This window comes from Kwoniella pini, chromosome 3 (genome assembly GCF_000512605.2).
Source record: "Kwoniella pini CBS 10737 chromosome 3, complete sequence".
In the NCBI taxonomy this organism is placed as follows: Eukaryota; Fungi; Basidiomycota; class Tremellomycetes; order Tremellales; family Cryptococcaceae; genus Kwoniella; species Kwoniella pini.
Genome location: NC_091718.1, coordinates 1871155 through 1892009, shown reverse-complemented (window position 1 = coordinate 1892009; position 20855 = coordinate 1871155). Strand labels below are relative to the sequence as shown.

At 34.6% G+C, this 20855-nt stretch overlaps 9 protein-coding genes across 9 annotated transcripts; 6 read left to right on the top strand and 3 right to left on the bottom strand.

Annotated features, from left to right (window-relative positions):
* Positions 1-37: 37 nt before the first annotated feature.
* Positions 38-1447, top strand: I206_102901 (uncharacterized protein; the record flags this gene model as incomplete). The annotated part of the gene is made up of 6 exons (XM_019155001.1): positions 38-146; positions 221-298; positions 365-522; positions 588-836; positions 901-1320; positions 1382-1447. 6 exons carry the CDS (start codon positions 38-40, stop codon positions 1445-1447), a joined length of 1080 nt encoding a protein of 359 aa, XP_019012404.1.
* Positions 1448-2385: 938 nt separating this feature from the next.
* Positions 2386-4968, top strand: I206_102900 (uncharacterized protein; the record flags this gene model as incomplete). The annotated part of the gene is made up of 1 exon (XM_019155000.1): positions 2386-4968. The coding sequence occupies one exon, from the start codon at positions 2386-2388 to the stop codon at positions 4966-4968; it is 2583 nt and encodes an 860-aa protein (XP_019012403.1).
* Positions 4969-5552: 584 nt separating this feature from the next.
* Positions 5553-6624, bottom strand: I206_102899 (uncharacterized protein; the record flags this gene model as incomplete). The annotated part of the gene is made up of 3 exons (XM_019154999.1): positions 5553-5708; positions 5810-6149; positions 6221-6624. The coding sequence occupies 3 exons, from the start codon at positions 6622-6624 to the stop codon at positions 5553-5555; spliced, it is 900 nt and encodes a 299-aa protein (XP_019012402.1).
* Positions 6625-7003: 379 nt separating this feature from the next.
* On the top strand, positions 7004-8644 carry I206_102898 (uncharacterized protein; the record flags this gene model as incomplete). Its single annotated transcript, XM_019154998.1, has 5 exons — positions 7004-7190; positions 7322-7556; positions 7671-7769; positions 7841-8189; positions 8273-8644. The coding sequence occupies 5 exons, from the start codon at positions 7004-7006 to the stop codon at positions 8642-8644; spliced, it is 1242 nt and encodes a 413-aa protein (XP_019012401.1).
* A 257-nt stretch (positions 8645-8901) lies between these two features.
* On the bottom strand, positions 8902-10273 carry I206_102897 (septum formation protein Maf; the record flags this gene model as incomplete). The annotated part of the gene is made up of 10 exons (XM_070202654.1): positions 8902-8980; positions 9052-9107; positions 9186-9254; positions 9320-9362; positions 9425-9461; positions 9523-9583; positions 9663-9769; positions 9831-9897; positions 9952-10056; positions 10127-10273. The coding sequence occupies 10 exons, from the start codon at positions 10271-10273 to the stop codon at positions 8902-8904; spliced, it is 771 nt and encodes a 256-aa protein (XP_070058755.1).
* Positions 10274-10649: 376 nt separating this feature from the next.
* On the top strand, positions 10650-11648 carry I206_102896 (uncharacterized protein; the record flags this gene model as incomplete). Its single annotated transcript, XM_019154996.1, has 3 exons — positions 10650-11004; positions 11084-11172; positions 11343-11648. The coding sequence occupies 3 exons, from the start codon at positions 10650-10652 to the stop codon at positions 11646-11648; spliced, it is 750 nt and encodes a 249-aa protein (XP_019012399.1).
* Positions 11649-15392: 3744 nt separating this feature from the next.
* On the top strand, positions 15393-16278 carry I206_102895 (uncharacterized protein; the record flags this gene model as incomplete). Its single annotated transcript, XM_019154995.1, has 3 exons — positions 15393-15646; positions 15706-15780; positions 15915-16278. 3 exons carry the CDS (start codon positions 15393-15395, stop codon positions 16276-16278), a joined length of 693 nt encoding a protein of 230 aa, XP_019012398.1.
* Positions 16279-16639: 361 nt separating this feature from the next.
* I206_102894 (uncharacterized protein) lies at positions 16640-18993 on the top strand (the record flags this gene model as incomplete). Its single annotated transcript, XM_019154994.1, has 5 exons — positions 16640-16730; positions 16787-17264; positions 17345-17793; positions 17869-18004; positions 18096-18993. The coding sequence occupies 5 exons, from the start codon at positions 16640-16642 to the stop codon at positions 18991-18993; spliced, it is 2052 nt and encodes a 683-aa protein (XP_019012397.1).
* Positions 18994-19289: 296 nt separating this feature from the next.
* I206_102893 (uncharacterized protein) lies at positions 19290-20581 on the bottom strand (the record flags this gene model as incomplete). Its single annotated transcript, XM_019154993.1, has 10 exons — positions 19290-19370; positions 19442-19488; positions 19557-19777; positions 19864-19896; positions 19955-19980; positions 20035-20102; positions 20169-20241; positions 20319-20389; positions 20472-20491; positions 20562-20581. 10 exons carry the CDS (start codon positions 20579-20581, stop codon positions 19290-19292), a joined length of 660 nt encoding a protein of 219 aa, XP_019012396.1.
* Between the last annotated feature and the right edge of the window lie 274 nt (positions 20582-20855).

Here is a 20855-nt window from a genome sequence, read left to right as displayed (position 1 = left end):
ATTGACAAATCAGGTTCCAATTTTAAAGGCATACAAGATGGATCAACCTATAGCTTCTTCTTCTCGATTACCTCCTCCTTCTTTGCCTGATGTAGATGAAGAAACCAATAAAACGACCTTTGAACTTGCTGCTCAGCGTCAAATATGTAAGCTGCCAGTCATTTATTGCCTAATTGTAATGAAATAGATTCAGTGAGCTCATCTATGACTGGAATACCAGTAAAATCGTACCAGAGAGATTCTAGTCAAATTAATAAATTGATAGATCTCGTTTCTGAAACTATAAGGAATATTGCGGGTGAGTAATCAAGATATCTCATTTGATCGTATTCATGAGTCGAAGCTTAGATTCGGACTTCAATAGGAACACGATGGCTAGCGAGAAAACAACTTATAATTGATCTTTTGGTCAAAGGTGTATATCTTAGTTTGACTTTTGGAAGAGGAATACAAACTATAGGTGAAGAATATACAGATATTTTACCATTTCACTCACGTAGAGGAAAGTTGCCCTCTAAAAAGGTAAGCTTTATCCACATCTCTCAGGTAAAAGAGGAAGATCATTGATGATGATGATGAGTAATTAGAGACGAATTATCACTATCTTATTGATTCTCTTACCTTCACTTATCTTCTCACCTGTAACCTCAAATTACCTCCGCCATGAAGATCTTGAAAATTCAAATAATCAATCGAGATTGCAAAAAGCAAAATTGACTTTAGCTAGATTTATAGAATCTCCAATAGGTAAATTAATACCTGAGATACATATGATGTTATTTTCATTTAGAGGGAAATTCTTTGAAATGGCTAGAAGAATTACAGGTGTGACTTATGTGAGTACGCTTTCTCTTTTTTCTTTGATCGATAATTACACAAAGTCTGATGATTTTAATTCAGGTCTCAACACAATCTCCCAAAGCTTTCGAAAGTCAACCAGCAACATACGAACCTTTAGGTCTAATGATTGCTATACCGTTATTACATCGTTTAATTCGTAGTTTATCATCAAATATCGAACATACAGAAAATCTTACTAATATAGGAATTTTAACACCATACAAAGATGATCTATTACCTTTATCACCTCCTTTAACTCCTCCATTAACGGCAGAAGAAACGATTTTAATCAAAGCTGATCAAAAGAAATTATATGATAAATTGAATACTTATTTGGATGAAGAAACTTTAAATTTACCTGAAAGACAATGTACACTTTGTTTAGAAAGTAGAGGAACCAGTTCAGGAAGTGGAGGTACAACAGCTGTTACTGAGTGTGGACATGTTTTCTGTTGGGGTTGTTTAGGTGGATTAGAAAAGGTAAGTTACCTTCATTGAACTCGCTTTATATATGATAGCTGATCTGTTTGATTTGTTTTAGCTTGAATGTCCTTTGTGTAGACAAGCTTTGAGGATGGAACGACTTGTAGCTGCTTATAATTTATAGTCAAATCCATGTCAATGCATCGGAAACGAACATTGGTGATATTTCCAACTTCATATTATTGATATCTGACATTGAAAAGTGATTCTCTCAATTCGATATTAATCAAGAATCAGCCATATATCCTTATATTCAATTCAGTTACAATCGTATGACGATTTTGAATAGAATTTATCACATAATTACTCAAATGTATGTTCCTGATCACTCATGTTAGTTGATAAAACGTGTCCGTATAAAATATTGTATCAATAGAAAAAGTAAAAGTAAACGTAATCACATAAGAATATGTTCCATGTAATGTGAAATATCAATCAGCCACTGCCACTCAACTATTTATTCACTATTAACTATCCGCGCGACTGACTTGTTTGGGTTGAATAAATCTCATTCATTTTTATCCCTGAATATTATACAGTACTATCTATCTAGTTGTAGTTGTTTATGAGAAAGTTTGTTAAACTCTTTATGCACCTAATTTGTACAATTGTCAGAAGTATTCGAATAGTGATAAATGTGAGATTTGTTAGATATATATATATGGTTGATAGCTTTTTCTACAATAATAACGATTGAAACGAAATACTAGACGACAGAACGATAAGAACAATCATTGTGAAAATACATATTGCGAGAAGGTACAATCTCACAACAAGATACATACGCTCTGAATATCAAAAAACAGCAAGAAATCGGATATATCAATCTTAGAAGAAACGAAACGAAGTTCAAAGCTTGAGCTTTGTCCCAGTGGGAGTGAGGTCAAAGTTTCATTGATAGCTATCTCACAACTCTCATTCAACGATTCGCTTTAACTAGTGAGTGCCTTCGAAGTTCGAATGAATAGTGCACAAAGCAATGCTAATGTGATGATCATACCTCCAATAGATTAGACGACCTCTTCCTTGATTCTTTCTTCTCAGCGATACCTGTCTTTCACCATGACGACTACTACCCCATCTCGATATCCTTCTTCCCTCTCTCAAGGTCCCCCTCGACCGGAGCCGAGTAACAGTGCATCTGGTCCATCACGCCCTACAAGGGGATATCCTGCACCATCTAGCGATTCTACAATTGGATCACCCCCTTCTTCCTCTTCTTCTGTACCAATACATGAGTATTCATCTTTGGCCGATTTACTTCAACAAGCAGGTTATAAGGATATTAGAGTATTTACTCCTGAAGCTGAAAAATTGAAAATACAATCACGTAGAAATGGTAAAGGAATAAAAAAAACTTTTGATCAAGTTGAAGAAGAAGAAGTTGATTCTTTATATGATACATATGGATTTATACGTTCTCCACCTCAATCAAATTCTCAAATGGGTAATATAGGATTAAATATGGAAAGGAGTTTTTCAGAAGAAAAAGAACAAATTATAAAACATCAACATATAACTGAATTTGAACCTGCTTTACCTATGAAATCTTCTTCATCAATTTTACGTTCACTTAATATTCAACAACAACAACAACAACAACAACAATCAGAAATTTTAAAAGAAGAAAGTAATAATAATTCATGGTGGAATGGTTGGAGTGGAATTGTAAATACAAGACCTAAATTAATTAATTCAGATTCTAGTAATTCTACAACAACAGCTAATTCATCTTATGAAGCTTCAACTGAAATTGGACTTGGTTTAGCTAAAAATGGAGAAGGTGTTAGAAAAGTTAAATCAAATTTTGAAATAAGAAAAAGAAGAGCAGGTACAGATTCTCCACCTCAAGAAGAACGTCCACCTCTTCCTACTCAAAGAATAATATCTAATCCTAATCCCTTACCAAATGCATTAGGATACACATCTGTAGGTGATATAGATGTATTCAATTCCCCTCCACCTCCTGTTAATATTGATGAAGATGAATATGGTTATTCACCTTTACCTGAAGATTACGAAGAACAATGTACAGAAGATGAAGCGTTTTATTCAATGGGAATGAATGATCAAAATTCCCTTTATTCTTTAGGATCTTCAATAACTTCAGTATCAAATCCCAATAGTAATCCACCATCTATAGCTAATTCATTAAGAGATAATTATTCAATATTTTCAAGATCTTTTGAGGAAGGTGATGAAACCATTTCTACTATAGTACAAAATCAAGATAGAGAAGGTAGTGAAGATAGAGCAGTAAGAGAAATTAACGAATTTCAACAGTATCAATACCAATATCAATGTCAAGATGGATTAGATATGGAAATGTTTGATCAAATCAATGAAGCTGGTCGTAGAATTTTAAAATCAACAATTAATGTAGATACAATGGATTTTGATGCTGAATCTCCAGAAAGTCAAAATTCTGATTTACCTGAAATTGAGTCCGAACATGCTGTACCCAATATACCTCTTCCTACTATACCTCAAACTGTAGCTGAACAAGGAAAGAAAACGCTGAAATATGGTGATCGAGCTACGAAATTACGTATTGCACATTCAACACCTGCTCTAAGACAAGCTGCTTCTGCTTCTGCTTCTACTTCTAGCAATCAGCCGCTTCCCGAAGGGTGGCTGAATTCCATCAAATCAGCTTTAATTGGTAAATCACCCGAACCTCGTATGAATCAAATACAAAATGTAATTTCTCAACCTAAAGGTCCTATCAAAATTTCGACAGCTAAACCAGCATTACCAATAACAATTACAAATACTCCAGTAATATGTGATTCAATTTCCAACAATGCAGGAGATTTACCACCTATACCTAAAAATAGAGTTATACATCAATCAAAAAGTATAGGTTTATTAAGATATAAACCTTCTTTAGCTAAATTGAGAGATGTAGTTTTAGGTACATTAAATACACCTGAAATTGTTAATCCATCTGCAAATGCTACTACTGCTGAAGTAGAAGAAGAAAGAGAAGAAGGATTAATACTTTCTCCAAGATTAAATTGGGATGAACAAGGAAAACATGCTGGATGGTCACCAAATAAATCTAATTCAAATAATAATCAAAATGAAACAGAAATTATAAATGGATTATTTGGTCCACAAGATTTTACACATGAAATTGATTATTCAAAATCTTTCTTTTATAAACCATTTACACCACCTTCTAAAAAAATAAATTGTTCAAATTCAAATTCAAATTTAAATGAAATTTCTAATTTTACATCTCCTCCATCTTCATCAAATATTGGAAATATCAATAACGGTGGTGGTGGTAATTTGAATAAAAAAAGATCAATAAAATCATTAAAAAAAGCATTATTATTACCTGTTTTACCTAATATTCAACCACCACAACCACCTGTACCACCTATACCTAATTTACCTGAATATTTAAATACAACTCCTAAAAAATTAAATTCAAATTCAAATTTGAAAACTCCTATTTTAGCTATACAAAGTCCAGGTTCATTTGTACCTAGAGAATTAATTTTAGAAGGTGAAGAATGGGATGCAAGAGAAGGTATTATAAATGATTGGGGTAGAGGTAGAAATAAAAAAATTAATCAAAAAGGAAAAGGTAATGGACCAATAAGAAAAAGAAAAAGTAAAAAAATCATTAAGGATTAAAAAGTTTCACTTTATTTTAATTAATAATTGTAACGATTATTTATGATTTTACGGTTTTTTTTCTTTTTTTGTTTATTTTGATTTTTCAATATCGCATTTTGTTTTTCAGTATAATGTCTTTTTTTTCATTTCATATTTATCATTTGTTAGTTATGGATATTTGTCATTTGATATTTTGTCATTTTAATTATTGTTATCGTTTTTAATGGACTTTTCTTTTGAGTGATATCAATATCAAACAAAGTTTTCTCAATTATTAGTAATTTGCATTGAATTTCTCTTTAGTCTCTTTGATTTTGTAGGTTTATATATCAATCGTTTCATTATGATATCCTTATAATTCATCCAAATGATCAATAGTGCATCGTACTATATATATATTGGCATATTATTTTGTTTGTTTTATTGTCATGTGAAATCTATTGAACCCCAATTTGATTATTCATACAACATAAGGATTTTCTCATTTATTTATTGATGATTAAATATGTTATTATAAAGTCATTTACCCACATAATTCCGAAATACAACTTTATTAAATATCACTAACATTTCATCATTCCAATACGATTAGTCAATTTTTTTCACTTTTTCATTTCAAATGCACTTGATCTTCTTTCATCTACTCTATTTAAAAAATCTTTTTTATCTAAATAACCAGTACCATTTTTTCTATTTAAATTTAATTCATCATTTAATCCTTTTATAGATTTTGTATGTGATTTCCAATCTAATTGGGACTATAAAATCAAGATAACAAGTCAGAATGATATTTCTTTATTGTTAATGAGAGAATATCCAGAACATTGATCCAACTTGAACAAGTTAAAATTCAACTTACTTTTTCCAAAGTTGTCATTTTTTTACCTTTATCTAAAGCTGCTGACATTGCTTCAAGACTTTGACGAGGTTTTTTACGTATTGGTTGACCCACTTTCGAACGAGGATTTATGTTTTCTAAAGAAGGTTTAGGAGATTTGATAGATTCGTTATTGTCAATTATTGAGGATGATTGATTATTTGATGTTATGGATATAGCTGGATCAATTTTATTGATTAAATCCATTTCATTTATTTCTCCATTTTGCGATCCATCATTTTCTTTAATATCAATTTCCTTTTGTTGTTTTGTCAAATAATTAATTGCTTCTGGATCATCTTTTCGTATTTTTACTATTTCACTATTAACCAAAACACATTTAGATAAATTGATAATCTTTTCAACATCAGATCAAAATTAAAATAAACTAACTATATAGTTTCACCTGCAAATCTTCTAGCTCTTTTAATTTCAATCATTTCTATAATTTCTTTGGTTTTTCCTGAATTCGAATTAGAGCCTCCCGAATTATTCAATTCGAATTTCATTTTTTCAAATTCTTCTCTTGCTTTCCTTTTTCTCTCTTCAACTAAATCTAATTGAACTTTCTCATCAACGGATTCTCTTGATTCTTCATTTTCAATTTCCGATTCTGAAGATGAAGTCATTGAATCTGAATCTGATTCATCTTCCCCTTCATTACTTAATTTGATTTTCTTAATTTTACGTTTATCTGTATTTTTTGATTTTGATTTTCTTTTGATAGGAGATTTTGGAATGAAATCTCCATCATTTTCTGAATCTGATCCTAAATCTGCTGTAGCTAATGTTGACATCCTGATTCAATCAATTATTGGGGTATCACGAATATATCAAATTTGTAATTAAAATCAAAAGGTTATCGAATGATATCTAGCTTGCTCAACTTTCAATCAACTAGTACGGAATATTCATCACGTGGTTATTATGTATTTCTACCCCGCATTCACCCCCGGATTTGCAAGTACTCCTTCACCTAGTATTCTTGATGATAAATTAAACAAATAAGGTGTAATATGTTACTCCTTTACATTGTTAGCTATCTTATCACAAGTAGCTCAGAAACCGGGAGCTGGACACTTTAGATTGCGAGGGAATACTTATTAAGAGCGTACAACTGACTCGATAGGTCGGCTTGATCAGTCAATTTAAGTTGAGTTTCATTCTCACCTGACAATGCCTATCAATATTTCAAATGGTCAAAAGAGGATTCTGATCAGTACGATAATCATAACATTGCTATATGTTCTGGTATGGATGACATCACATCGTAAATCGGAGATTAAATCACGCACACCTGTAAATGAAAATGGTCAAGCTGTATTCAAGCAGAGGTTAGTAGCAGTAGGAGATTTGCATGGCGGTGAGTAATGTATACTCTCGCTCACAATCGATTGATTAAGCTTGATTATACTTGATTCATTTCCTTATTGAATTGTTATTAGCTATGCTAGTAACCCTAAAAGAGAAGCTGAATTTGATCATTTGGTTTAGATATACAAAATGCTGAGAAAGTACTTCGTATGGCGAATTTGATCGATTCCGAATCTAACTGGATAGGTAATCAAGATATATTAGTTCAAACAGGAGATATAGTTGATCGTGGAGCATATGCTCTAAATGTATATAAACTTATGCAAAAATTAAGAGGACAAGCTGAAAATCAAGGAGGTAAAGTTGTTAGTATATTGGGTAATCATGAAGTTATGAATGCTATTGGAGATTGGAGGTAGGTTATGTCATCTATCAAAATTCATTTGAATCTTTTTAGACCTTACTAAATTGAGTCAATTGATTCATACATAATGCATACAGCTGATCAAATTACTTAATCTCATTTCAGATATGTGACTCAAGATGATATCAAGGTATTTGGAGGTACGAAACGACGTCAAGAAGCTTTAGCGAAAGATGGATGGCTAGGTTCGGAATGGTTAGCCAAGTGAGTAAGATGTTTTCAGTATTCAATTCCTTTGTCTTCGGAATTGTTGTAAGGCTGATATCATATTTCAGTTATTCTATTACCGCAAAAGTTCCTTTATCACCTTATTCTTTTAGTCCGTCAATATCATTTTCACATGGTTCAATTAGACCATCATTTTCAAATTTACTTCCATATCCTGAAAAAATAAATGAATTAGGAAAATCTTTAATTGAAAAAGCATTAACACCACCTTTATCACCACCTTATCCACCTAATCCATATAGTGGTTTACCAAAAGGACATACTTCTGAAGAAGCTGATTTATATTCTGAAGGTGGTCCATTATGGTGGAGAGGTTTAGCAGAACGTGAAGAAAGTCAAGTTTGTCAATGGGCTAAAGAATTAAAATTAAAATTAGGTGTAAAGAGAATTATAGGTGTAAGTCATAAAAAGTCATTCAATAATTTTATCATTTGCTTTTCCTTATGGTATACATTCACTGAATACATTGATGATTATAGGGACATACACCAAATTTTGAAAAAATCGTATCGAGATGTAATGATTCAATAATAATTATAGATACTGGTATTTCTTCTGCATATGGTGGTGTACTTTCAGCTTTAGAAATAATTTATACGTTATTACCTACAAAAGAAGACCATAAAGAACATAGACAAGACCCGTTCATGGTTTTTGATACTCAACGTCAATTTCAAAATTCGATTGATAGCTCGATCCAATCGAGCAATAACCAAAAAAATGAAGTATCTGGAATTTCTCCCAAGTCGAAAGGACTTGAAGGTAAATTCATAGAAAGGGAAGAAGTTTATGCAATATATGAGAAACGTAAAAAGCTTATTGTAATAGACGAACGTGAGATAACCCTATAGATATATCATGCATTGCATTTAAATTGTAGTAAATTCTACGATCAATCCTCAGAGCGAATTGAGAACTATGACGGCATTGCAGGAAAGAAATATCCAGTGGAATGAATAGATGATCGTACGCATTCTCTACTACACCACCATCATTGATAGAATACAGCGTACATGAAATGCGTATTGGACGAAAGTAAAGGGTGATGGTTACAGTTGAGATCATCCAACGACGTAGAAAGATATCTAGCAGATTTAAGTGATCATGCCTATTCTTTCCATGATTCATCAAATACTCCATCTGCATCAAGTTCCGAAATCCATTTCCAAAATGCGGATGATGGGAACCTATTAAAATAACATGATTAACATAAATTAAATTTCGTATTCTTAGAAATCATCTAAAAACAGTCGCTCACCCTACGCAATTATTATAATCACCAACTATCTTTTCTATTAAAATACCTCCTAGACCCTATAGATGAACACAGGTTGATTAGATGTGTCTATAGTGCATGTAAAGCTGTATTAGAATATGATTGAAGTCACATACCTGTATAGCAAATCCTCCAGCTCTATCTATACCCTCTTCAGAATTTACATAGGCTTTGATGGTTTCGTCCTATATTACAAATTCAGCTGGAATGTTCTCTTTGATTTTGGACACAAACAGATAAGGGAACTCACGGAATTATCGTAAAATTTGACCAGGGTCGACGCAGATATCGATCTAATCAAATCATGTAAGCTCTTTCTCATCGTCGGAATTACAAGGAGCTTAAGTACACGTACTGTACTTTGAACCCAGGAGCTTCTATCGTAGGATATACTTTACCGATTATTATCACGTCAGCTGATTCTGTAGATACACGATGGTTCAGCTAACATACCTATAGATACACCTGTAATCACTTCGCATTGTCTTCCAGCCATTAAAGAAAGACTTCTTGCCTGTTTTGTACAATACATGTCAGCTATGTTTTCCGTAATTGAAAGTAGGAGGATCAGCTAACTGCGAAACAAAATTCACCTGTTCATCTTTATTTATTGGTTTCTCAAGTACTTCAGATATTTCTCCATGATATTGTCCTCCTTCTATTGTATCTTTTTCCGGTGGAAAAATTACAACTGTATCGGCTGCGAAAATATGCTCAATCTATCAGATTTTGAATCGAAGAATTATATTCAAATTACTTACCTGAAATTACAAGATCAGGTGGATCATATTCATTCTCTTTCACTAATCTCTCATAAACTTCCATAGCCTATATAACTTGACTGTCAGCTACAGAGTCTTGATTCAGATAAATGTAGCTTACCTTTTCAGCTCCTGTGGCTATTGGATAATCAGCTAATCTACCTTGAAATCTTGAATGAGGTAAATCTTCGGCAAAAGTTGATGTAATAATTTCAGGATGAAAGTCCTAAGCAGATCTCAAAGTATTAATTTGACTTTCAATATATATATTAATATGGAAATCAAAGTAAATTTACAGATGTAGCGAATATTTCTTTTCTCCTTGGACTAGCTGAAGCTAATATTACTCTTTTATCTTTCAACTTTTGAAAGATTGGTAAAGGTAATGCTTTTGGACCAACACATGATGGTCTTGTCAACGATTTCGAAGGTGCTTTTCCCATATTATTGTGAAATTGTCCCGGCTGAAGTTGCTCTGCTATGATAGTATGGACTACTCTCGGAATAGCTCAAATGTCTCTTGCAAAAGTACTATTATTGTGCATTCATTCGCAATCATAAGATAAACACGATGAAGCAAGAATGGAGTTTGAATTGATTGTCCGAAGTGGAGGTAATCTCAAGGTAAAGGTTATGATCGGTAAATTCCTATGACGTCCATTTTGAGATGGATTCGATCTCAATGCCGTTATGACCAGGATAAGATATATACTAGTATATATCATTTCTAACTTGTACATTCTTATTGTTCATTAATTACTCAATTCTTCAAATTCAAAAAGAAAATAAATCAAAAGAAGAAAAATCATAAAACTAAAAATGGGTTCATCATCTTCTAAAGCAGTTCGTAAATTACCTACAGCATCAACAACACTTCGTTCATCAAATGTAGTAAAACCAACTACACCTCCATATGGTGGACATCCACCTCCTGGAACTTCAAAACCACCTCCAGAAGGTGAAAAAGCTGATCCATTTATGGAAGCTCCTTCTTACCTTGAACAAGGTTTAGGTGGTGAAACTCGTACACCTTCAAATCAAAATGATCAACAAAATCAAAATCAAAATCAAAATTTAGGTGGAAGAGGTGCAAATGTTGATATAGGTAAAGATGATAAAGGTTTAGCAAGAGGTGGAATGGGTAGAGTTGAATTTACAGGTATAAAAGATGATGGTGAGTCATATTTGATTATTGATTTTTTATATTTAATTGAAGCTGATTATTTTTTTTCATTTTTTTGGCGATTTCAAAGCTATCAAACGAGATGCTATGGATCCTCAATTTTTAAATAACTTAAATAGATTAGGTCAAGTAAATATCAATGATGCAGGAAAATTCATAGTAAGTTTATAAGTTATTCAATCGAGTACAATTGAAGTCTTCATCGGAATTTCCGTCTATCCAATTGAAATCACAAATTCAGAATATACTTTTCTACTTTCACTCATTCTTGATTATAAAGCATTCAAGGAATTGAAAGAAATACTGATTACTGATGAGTTGTATTTTAGCCCGCTCAAGCACAACTTACATTACTATCAAGAAATTCTCATCCTGAATTTACAGCTCCAACAAATTCATTAACTCCACCACCTTTAAATCATTTAACAATAACTTTATTAGTTTCTTTATTAGATAAAATGAAAACTTTAAAATCAGGACAAGATATTATGTCTGTATATAAAGAATATGGTGTTGATAAAAGTATAATGGATGATGTAAGAAAATTCGTAAATAGTGTTAGTGTTTCAGAACAAGATGATGTCAGAATTGAAGATGGTGAAGAAATCAGAGAAATGAAAGCTATTTGGGTATAGGTTTGTGATGTATCAACATGACCATGTCTCAAAGTAGTGTATTCAAAATAACAAGGAAAAAAAATGCATTTCATGTACCATACTTTCTTGTACTTGTACAGGTTGCGAAAAGGGGGGACCAATAGGTTACATCTATTGGATATCATCTTTTGTCAACCATGCTTGCTTCATTCGAATGTTTCAAGTTTAGTTGATATATTATTAACAATGAGTTCCCCAGTGAAATATACTGCACATCGGAAGTTCACTCACAATTCAATATTGGCTTGGAGTCGCACTCCAGTTCAAGTGAAACCCATTATGTCATTCGACAAATTCTCAACGCACATTGATTGTGTGAAAAATTTCATCCTTTTGCTGACATCTTTCACGAAGTGAAATATATTTTCGTTCTTACCCATCATAGTTATACCATCATTATGAATTGGCAGTAAAGCTGTTCTATCCGTCATCAACCTTAATATCCCAAATTAAGTTCCGATACAATCCGCGGACCTTGTGTATCCTAAACTGGGACTTAATCTAATTCTGCATCAGGCTATAAAATAGATTGCAGGAGGAGGCGAAAGGAATGGACCGTATGGATGAGGATGTCGAGCAGGACCCGCTTAAATATCTAGCATCTTGACAGTACTATTAATATGACACAGTTCCAGTGAGTGAAGGAGTTCTCCGAACTCGAATGCTAAGCTTCTCCCATCTACTTTGTGGCTTCAACTTTCTTGTCCCTTGCCTTTCCTATAACATCGATGCGGCGATAACACAAGCATGCTGTGATGTTGTTCTCCTCTTCTTGCCTCTTCGAGACGAACCTCAGTTTGACGTCGTACCACTGTAATGACACTTCTCGAAAGGGGTGCCCATGTGATGGTAGAGAAATCGAAGACGATGGGCGATGGGGGCGACCGAGAATCAAAACAGAGTGGTTGTAATGAAGCAGGGTTGTCAGAGGCGTCGGACACACCGTAGGGCTAGGTTGGCGAGAAGATGATACGCCTAGGTAGAGATGAAAAACAAGGGAAGGGCGAAGAGTTGAATTGGGGCTGATATCGGCGACAATTCCATGGTTGCTCGATCCTAAAATCGCCCAATCGCATCTGCTGCTTGCTGTTAGCTGCTAGCTAACGTAGCAGTAGTCTTCTGTCCCCAATTTCCATGATCCCCTTGCTTTATCTTCTCCCGGTATCGCCTTTGATATGGCTGACGGGGGCTGGGGATAGTTCGAGCATTTCCAATTTGTGGTTCGGAGTCCACGACGTCGCGAAGGCTTTATGACATAGGTTTCGTCAACTACATCAATCAGTGGGGTCTCCGAAAGCTTTCATTCGATCGAGAACAAAGGATGAAACTCGGATTAACTTACCAAGGTTTTGTATATCGATCTTTGAGACACGATAACCTTAAATCGTTTTAGATAAGGAGTAAGCATATCAAAGGCGATGTGGCGGCTCACCGTATATCGTTTGTTATATTGAAGTTTTCTTCAAGCCAATATACCCCCATCAGGCTCAACACGTAGATGTCATCTTTCCCTGACACGCTGACTTCCGACAGGTTTCCAGCTACTGGAAAAAGATAGCGACATGTGTTTGTTGACTTTGTATCATTGCTGCGGGTGTGTCAAGGGCTGCTGGTGCCTTCATGATTAGCAGGTATGGTAGAGCAATGCCCAGATAAGAAGGACACGAAACGGCTTGATTGACGGTACCTATGCCCTATATCACGATTGTTTGTTGTAGATTGAATCACTCGCTATAGGGAATCACCACCACGGGGACAGCCATGGGCAACTTGTGTGGGTGTCCGCCAAATGAAATGCCCAGCGACGTCATAGAGAGGCAGGTTGAATTTCGAAGAACAGCAGAGTCGAGGCGAGATCATCAGGGAGAACCAAGGTGTCAAAGGATGTGAAGACGGAAGTACGGTTCAGCACTGAAGAAGGCTGCAACGTCATCAGGTGAGTCGTCCAACCGTACAACGTCGGGATTGATTACCTGGACGACGATGAGGCAAGCACTCACCAAGAGGCCCAGGAGATACAAATTGTCGAGTATCGTCTTCAGTGATTAGGTCAAGTACCCACAAAATGCGAAGAAGGAACCTGGTCACCGCGAGACATTCGAGTATCCCCGTTGGGATGCGTGACTGGTGGATCTAGTCGACGATAGATAATTAGTAAGTAAGAAGCTGACCTGTATTGAGCAAGGGGTGATTGATTGTAGAGTCATCCTGACAGACTCTCGTCAGCTCAAGGCGATTGTTAAATTTGATCGCGAGCTCATACGAAGATGATCACCTCTACTTGTCATACAGATATTATCAGTCTTGACAAGGCATTGGCATCTGGCTGGGTGTCGTGCTAAGGATATCGATCTTGAGGACAAACAATGTCAACGTCAACGAGTATACTAAATGTTAGCATAGGGGTACAAGATGAATCACCATACTGATCTATATGACATTCCTGCCCTTTTCAATGACTCTTTCAGGGAAGCGCATCTCAAGTCTGGACGCGAAGATGTCTTCTAATTGGGGGAGAACCTAGTCAATGCTATTGAAAAGACGTAGTGATGTTCAAAAAAGAAGATGATACTGACTTTAGATCACCTCACGCTGTCAGCGGTGGCGAGGTTGGTTCTCTTTTTCTGGATGATAGCTTTAGGCCTGTTTGAAGGCTACACTCGGATAATCTGTACTTCAAGAAGTCATATAAGTATAGAGAAGAAAGAGAAGATTCGATTGATATATTTAAAAAGACAAAATGTATTATAAACAAGTGAGAAAGGTGAGTTTGATGGGAATAAGGATTACTCAAGTCCGTGCGCCCAACACACAATAACAGTCATCATCAAACTCCGCATGGACCCTGAACATCACTACCATCCTTCAACGTCATTAGCTCTTCAAAGTCTATTGGAATGCTCATAGATATACAGAGCTCAACAAGAATGAATTATTGCCACGAGCTGCATACGAGATATACTCATGGAATAATTCACAGAGAATAACGTCTGTGATTATTCAGTCAACTACTTCTGTGAAAGGGAATGCCATCTTTTCAATACAAATTGCAAAGCTAAACTCTACTTCCAAGCTAGATTCAATCTATCTTGAAGATTCTGTCAGGGAAATGAATGAATGACTGACGACTTTGACTAATTATCAAGGTTGAACTTATATCTCCCAATAGGAATTTTGACATATCTTCAGGACATTACTACAATAGTTAAATTTACACTTACATTAATCATACACCGCATTTCTCACATCTGGACTTACGAATGATAGTGTGATAGAAAACAGCTGACATCTTTGCAGGAATTTCAGAAACAGATTAAGTCATTGATAGGTCTACTTTCAGGGAATTAGTTGGGAATGGAATGACATGAATTACTAAAATTCCAATTAGGCAGACAGAAAAGTTACATTTGAGCTAGCCTAATCTGTTATCTCCTCGAAATTCCGTCCATTTCTCGGCAATATTGGTTCCAGATCTGTCTCATGTCATTCTTTCATGCACTCATATGTTGTTCCTAGTTTGAACATGAGGAAGTCGTAATGTTCCTGTCTGTTCGTTTCTGCATGTACTGGAAATTTGTAGACTGATTTCTCAAATGTATATAGCGGCAAACTGATGCATTTCTTCTCCTTCTCTATTCTTTTCTTTCCCAACAACAAAAGAAATTATCATATACAAACAATTAATAATCTATTAAAAATCTAAATACAACATTAATTTTCATAATGTCGCTTGAAATCCTCGATCGTGAGGTTCTTATAAGCATCTTAGAGTTGGATGCTTTTTTATATTTCATGGGGATCCCCCTTCCTCCCGCTCCCTTGCCTCCAGTCCTCCTTGCTCCCGCCCCTACCCTCACAGTCCCTGCTGAATTCCAGCCTCAGCCGGAGATTGTGGAGGTGGTAGAGCAAACCGCTGCTGCTCCAATTGATTGGGGAGTATTGGATGATCTTGCAGGTCTGTTCGATACGAGCCAAGAGTAAGTGAACTTTTAATGTGATTACAATTTACAATAGCTGATTTGTATTACTTGATTAGGAATACGGTTCTGTCCTTGCCAACGGCTGAAAATTCCTCGAAAAAAAGGAAATTCTCAGAACCACAAGAAAAGGAGTAAGTAAAAATTCCTTATTTGATTACGTTTTAATCGTAATCCTATATAGAATACATTTCAAACTCGCCACCAAATTACAAAAATATCGTAATCTTTGTAATGACTTTAAGCTAATCAAGAAATATTTCTGCAGGTCTTACCATGAAACAGACTCCTTTTCTTTTGAATTTCTTTACCCTCCTCCTGATGCCCCCTCTTACTCAATTCCTCCTTCCGTCTGCCAACCTTTGGCAACACCACCTCTGCACACAAGTGGGCTCACCCCCTCCCCAGTGTCAGACGTGGTGATCACGCCACCACGGAAGAAGAAGCGAGCCGGCAGACCTCCAAAAGAGGTTCCAAGCCTGTTCGGTGAGGGTGGAAAGGGTAGGACGGTATTGGAGTTACCCTCAAAACCTCCTCCAGCCGTTACTGGAGCGAAGAAAGGCGGCTGGTCTGTTACTTCGAGGCAGGCCTCCACCGTTTCTTGGAAGAAACCGAAGGAGCAGAAGCTATAGGGGGAATGGATAGAGGGAAGGGATTTCGGAAGAATGAGAGAGAGATAATATAAAAATAATAAAAACCATAAAAACAATACATAAAATAATGAAACCCAATGCATCTTCTTACAATTATAACTGTAAATTAAGTTTACTCAATAACATTTCTAACATTTCTTTAATTCGCCACATTCAATTGACGAAGATTCAGGGTTCGATTCCTACTGAAAACCACGCGATTGACTTTGTTGTGATAAACAAATCAATCAACATCATCTGCATATACAGTCATATCATCCTAATCTTCATATCGCATCGACTCTATCAAACTCATACATAACCTAATCTCCTCAAGGGAAGACGAGTCCGGTAAATCAAAATGGCTCAAAGACAAGGTAGAAGATCATTAGGTCTTGCACCTTTACCTGGATTAGGAGATGAGTTAACTGAAGCTCAAAGATTTGAAGATTGTAAGTTAATTCTAAATCTTTGCTAATCAATATTTTATTAATGGTTTCATTGATAGTTCGAAGAAGACATAGTAAACAGAATAAAGAAATAATAGTAGATAATGTTACAAGAAAAAATATGGTAAAAAGTTTACAAGATGATATACATAAATTAAATATTGAATTATTAAATGTTCGTCAAGCTAATCTTAAACTTCAAGCTAAATTAAATAAAATACAAAATGATAAAAATAATTTAAATAATAATAATCAAATATATGAAAATTTAAATCAACTTATAAAAATATTTCCAGCTTTAAAAAATTTAAGAGATTCTTTATCACCTTCTTCAACTTCAATAAATTCTAAACAAACTCAAGAATTTTATGAAAATGGTTTGATTAATGGAATTTCATTAGTTGAAAATAATTATGCAACTAGACCTGCTGAGATGGCTAGGCAAAATCATGGATTATGGAGTTTAGTAGAGGTTTGTGGAAATGAGGGTGAGAAACAAAGAGATGATGTTAGAAAGGTTAAAAGGATTGGTAGAGGGTAAGTAGATTTTACCTTGATGGCAAATCAGTCTCTTCTCTTAATGAGTGATATACAACCGCAGCTGATAATTCTGATAGTCGACATACAGGTATAGGATCGATAGCAAATTCAAGATCACCTAGGAGATCCACCCAATCTCCAAAAATATCATACGTTGAAATCACCTCGCCCTCTCCTTCTAGAATAAAACCTACTTCTCCTAGTCCGAAGAAAGCAGCTAGTTCAAGCTCATCGGTATCAGTAGCAGGGAAGAAACAACGTAAAAGACGAGAAAGCGGCTTGATTACGATTCCACCTAGATCACCTTCACCCAAGCCAATACCGGAAAGCGTGGAAATGGATTATGGTGAAACATCGGAATGGGAAGAAGGGAAAGCTGTAGAACTTTCACCCTCGGATACTCAATTGAACAAAGAAGATATACATATACCTTCTGATGCACCCATACCGTTATCTTCTTCAATTGGACCAGGCTCAAGGGAAGTTGAATTATTAGATACAATCAGGGAAGTCAGTACGACTGAAAGTGAGTCAAGTGGGAGCGAAACCTCGCGTTTACTGATATAGTGTGAACTTAAGCTGATAAATCAATTTCTCGCAGGCGGTACTTCTGGATCTTCTTCATCACGTCAGTACTCAGCCGAAGAACATACAAATTTGGATGAGGAAGGTATAGGACGAGCTAGAAGAGCAAGATCGAGATTGAGTGTTAATTACAAAGAGCCTTCCCTAAGCAAGTAAGTCACTTGAAAATTCAAAGATTGATTACAACCTCTGAGAATTTTGTAATTCAAGAAGACTAATACATATATTTGCTTGCTATATTAGGAAAATGCGAAAACCAGACGGTATTCCTACTGAAGAGATTCTAATATCCACCAAACCTATTTCAAGTAGATCATTAGCTTCTACCTCTTCTTCCTCCGTGCCATCGTCTCACACCAATACACCTCCTAAATTCACAATACCTTTGGATGATTCACCTCTCTCTCCTTTACCTGATGAATTTGAGCAGAACCAACATAAGTTAAATACAAAATCAAGATTGGTCGGTACAAATTCATCAAATACTTTAATTAAACAAAATGGAATGAGAAGAAAATCAACTTTACCAAAAATTGGATTATCTAAAAAAGTTATTGAAAAAGAAGATGAAGATGATGTAGATGATTTAATTAATATTGAAATTGAATCAAAATGGGAAGATGATTTAAAAGATGTTAAAAATAAAACAAAAAATCTTTTATTAAATAATAATAGTCCTTTAAAATCAAAACAAATTAAAAAAGTTAATCCAATAATCAAATCATATTCAACATCAATTAATAAATCTTCTTTTACACCTATAAATTCAAATAATAAAATTTCTTCATTATCTTCTTCTAAATCTTCTAAAAGTACAATAATAACAGATAATTTAGTAATAGGTAAATCTAATTTATCATCATCATCATCTATAAAACAATCAAATTCAATAATACCAAAAGAAATAGAAAAAATTTCTTCAAATAAGAAAATAGATGATATTTTAATTGAAGGTGATAATTCAAATTTACCTAAAAATGTTATTAACAATTCAACAGATAAAAAAAAAGTTTTAAATCCAACAATAACAACAACAACAACAACAACATCAACATCAACAACAAATAATAGTAATAGTAATAGGAAAATACAAAATACTAATATAATTTCAACTAGAAGACGAATGAGTTCTGCTATTTAAAATATTTCATTTTAAAATTATTATTGATTAAATTGAAAATAGTATTTTGTTTTTCTTTTAATTAATCTTTTTTGATTTATTTGCAAATTGCATCATTTTTAGACAGAATTTGTATTTGATCCTTTTATTATATTTAATCATTAGTGAATTTCGCATGAATATTGTTTTCAAACACAAAATTTTGGAAGATGTCAAATATACATGAATATCATAATCATTATCAAATATATACACATAAATACAAAACAACATGATCCAACCCCCTTTTTCAAATGAATTTGCTCTTTACTCATAAATTAACGTCGTCCAGTCTCATCTAAAATAGTTTTATTGAATTCTTCAAGGGGAATCAAATCTTTTTCAGAAAGTAATTGAAACTAATTGTATAGAGACAATATCAGACTTTTAGATGCTCATTTACATGCAAGGATATGTTCTGTAAACTTACCTCGTCGACGAATAATAAGAAATGTCTATAATTCGTATTCAAATGAGCTATCACAATAAATGAATATTAGCATCTCTGAAAATCACAAGAGCAATTTGAGCGAGATTGTACATACCCTCAATACCTAATGCACAAATCTGATCAAAATGACTATGATATATATGGGCATAAATCCTGAATAATCTCCTTAAGATAGTCTTGGCTGTATTAATGAAAGTTGGTGGAAACCTTTTACCAATTTGTTGTGGAAAATGCTTTTCATCATCTAATATTGATTGTGTCCATGTCATAAGAGCTTCTACATATGCTGGAGCTGAAAGATGTGTTGGCTTTTTACTACAGGTGCATCAGATTAGCAAAAGGCTCAATTCGCTGTTTTGTACGCAGAATTAGTCTGCAATGATGATATATGATGTACTGACTAATTCTCTCCATCTTCCCAGAAGTACTCATATCTGACCAGAATGATTAGCTTATATTATTGGTAAGTCTGAAAGCTAATGAAATACTTACTTAGGTCCAGCATTCATTATGGGGCACTGTCGTCATTTCGTAAGCTTGAACCGAAGAATGCAGTTTTTATAATAGCTTACCTCTGTCGGTGTGCAAAATTCCGATATAGTTCCGTATAACATATTAACATGATTGAAGAAATCCACAACTAGGAAATAGTATTTGTCAGCTACTGGTCCTGGAGTATCAGTGAGAAGCGAGTAGCTGAACTCACCATGTACTGCTATCCATTCTTGTAGATCTTCACCTTCTGGTAATTGCACTGCTGTTCGCAAATTGCCTGAACCCTAAAGGAAGTGACACGTTGAAGTCAGCCTTTTCGCTGAGTCAAGTCTATCAACGGGATGCAATAATAAGCCCTCACCAATGTTTGCTGAGCATATTGCTTTAATTGCCATTGCTTCGTTCCTTCAGGTACTTTCTTTGGTTTAAATGCTGTCAATAGACATGAGATCAGCTATTTCGATTTCACCTCATCGAGAGCGATAGAAAGGGCCTAGCTGAAAATGTCACATACTTCTTGATTGATTACCTTTCCTATAACAAGTCAGAACTTATGAGCTGTCATATCATCCGGAAGCAACAGCGAATTATTCCAGAAGCTCACAGGTTGAATAGGGTGGACATGTTCACAATGAAACAGCTAATTCCTTATAGATCTGACCAGCCAAGACGAATTCTAGAAAGCTATGATGAAGAAGTGATGAAGACGACTAATACTGGAGGATGTTGATAAATGATTCAACCTTTGGAATGGTGGCAATAATAAAGACCACTTATTGTATTGAATTCAACGCGACGCGACGTAATACACAAAAATCAAAATAACGCTCGAGCCTATAGATATAAAGTTTATTCAAGTTACTCAATTAAAACCTCCACCATTCATGTCCATCATTTT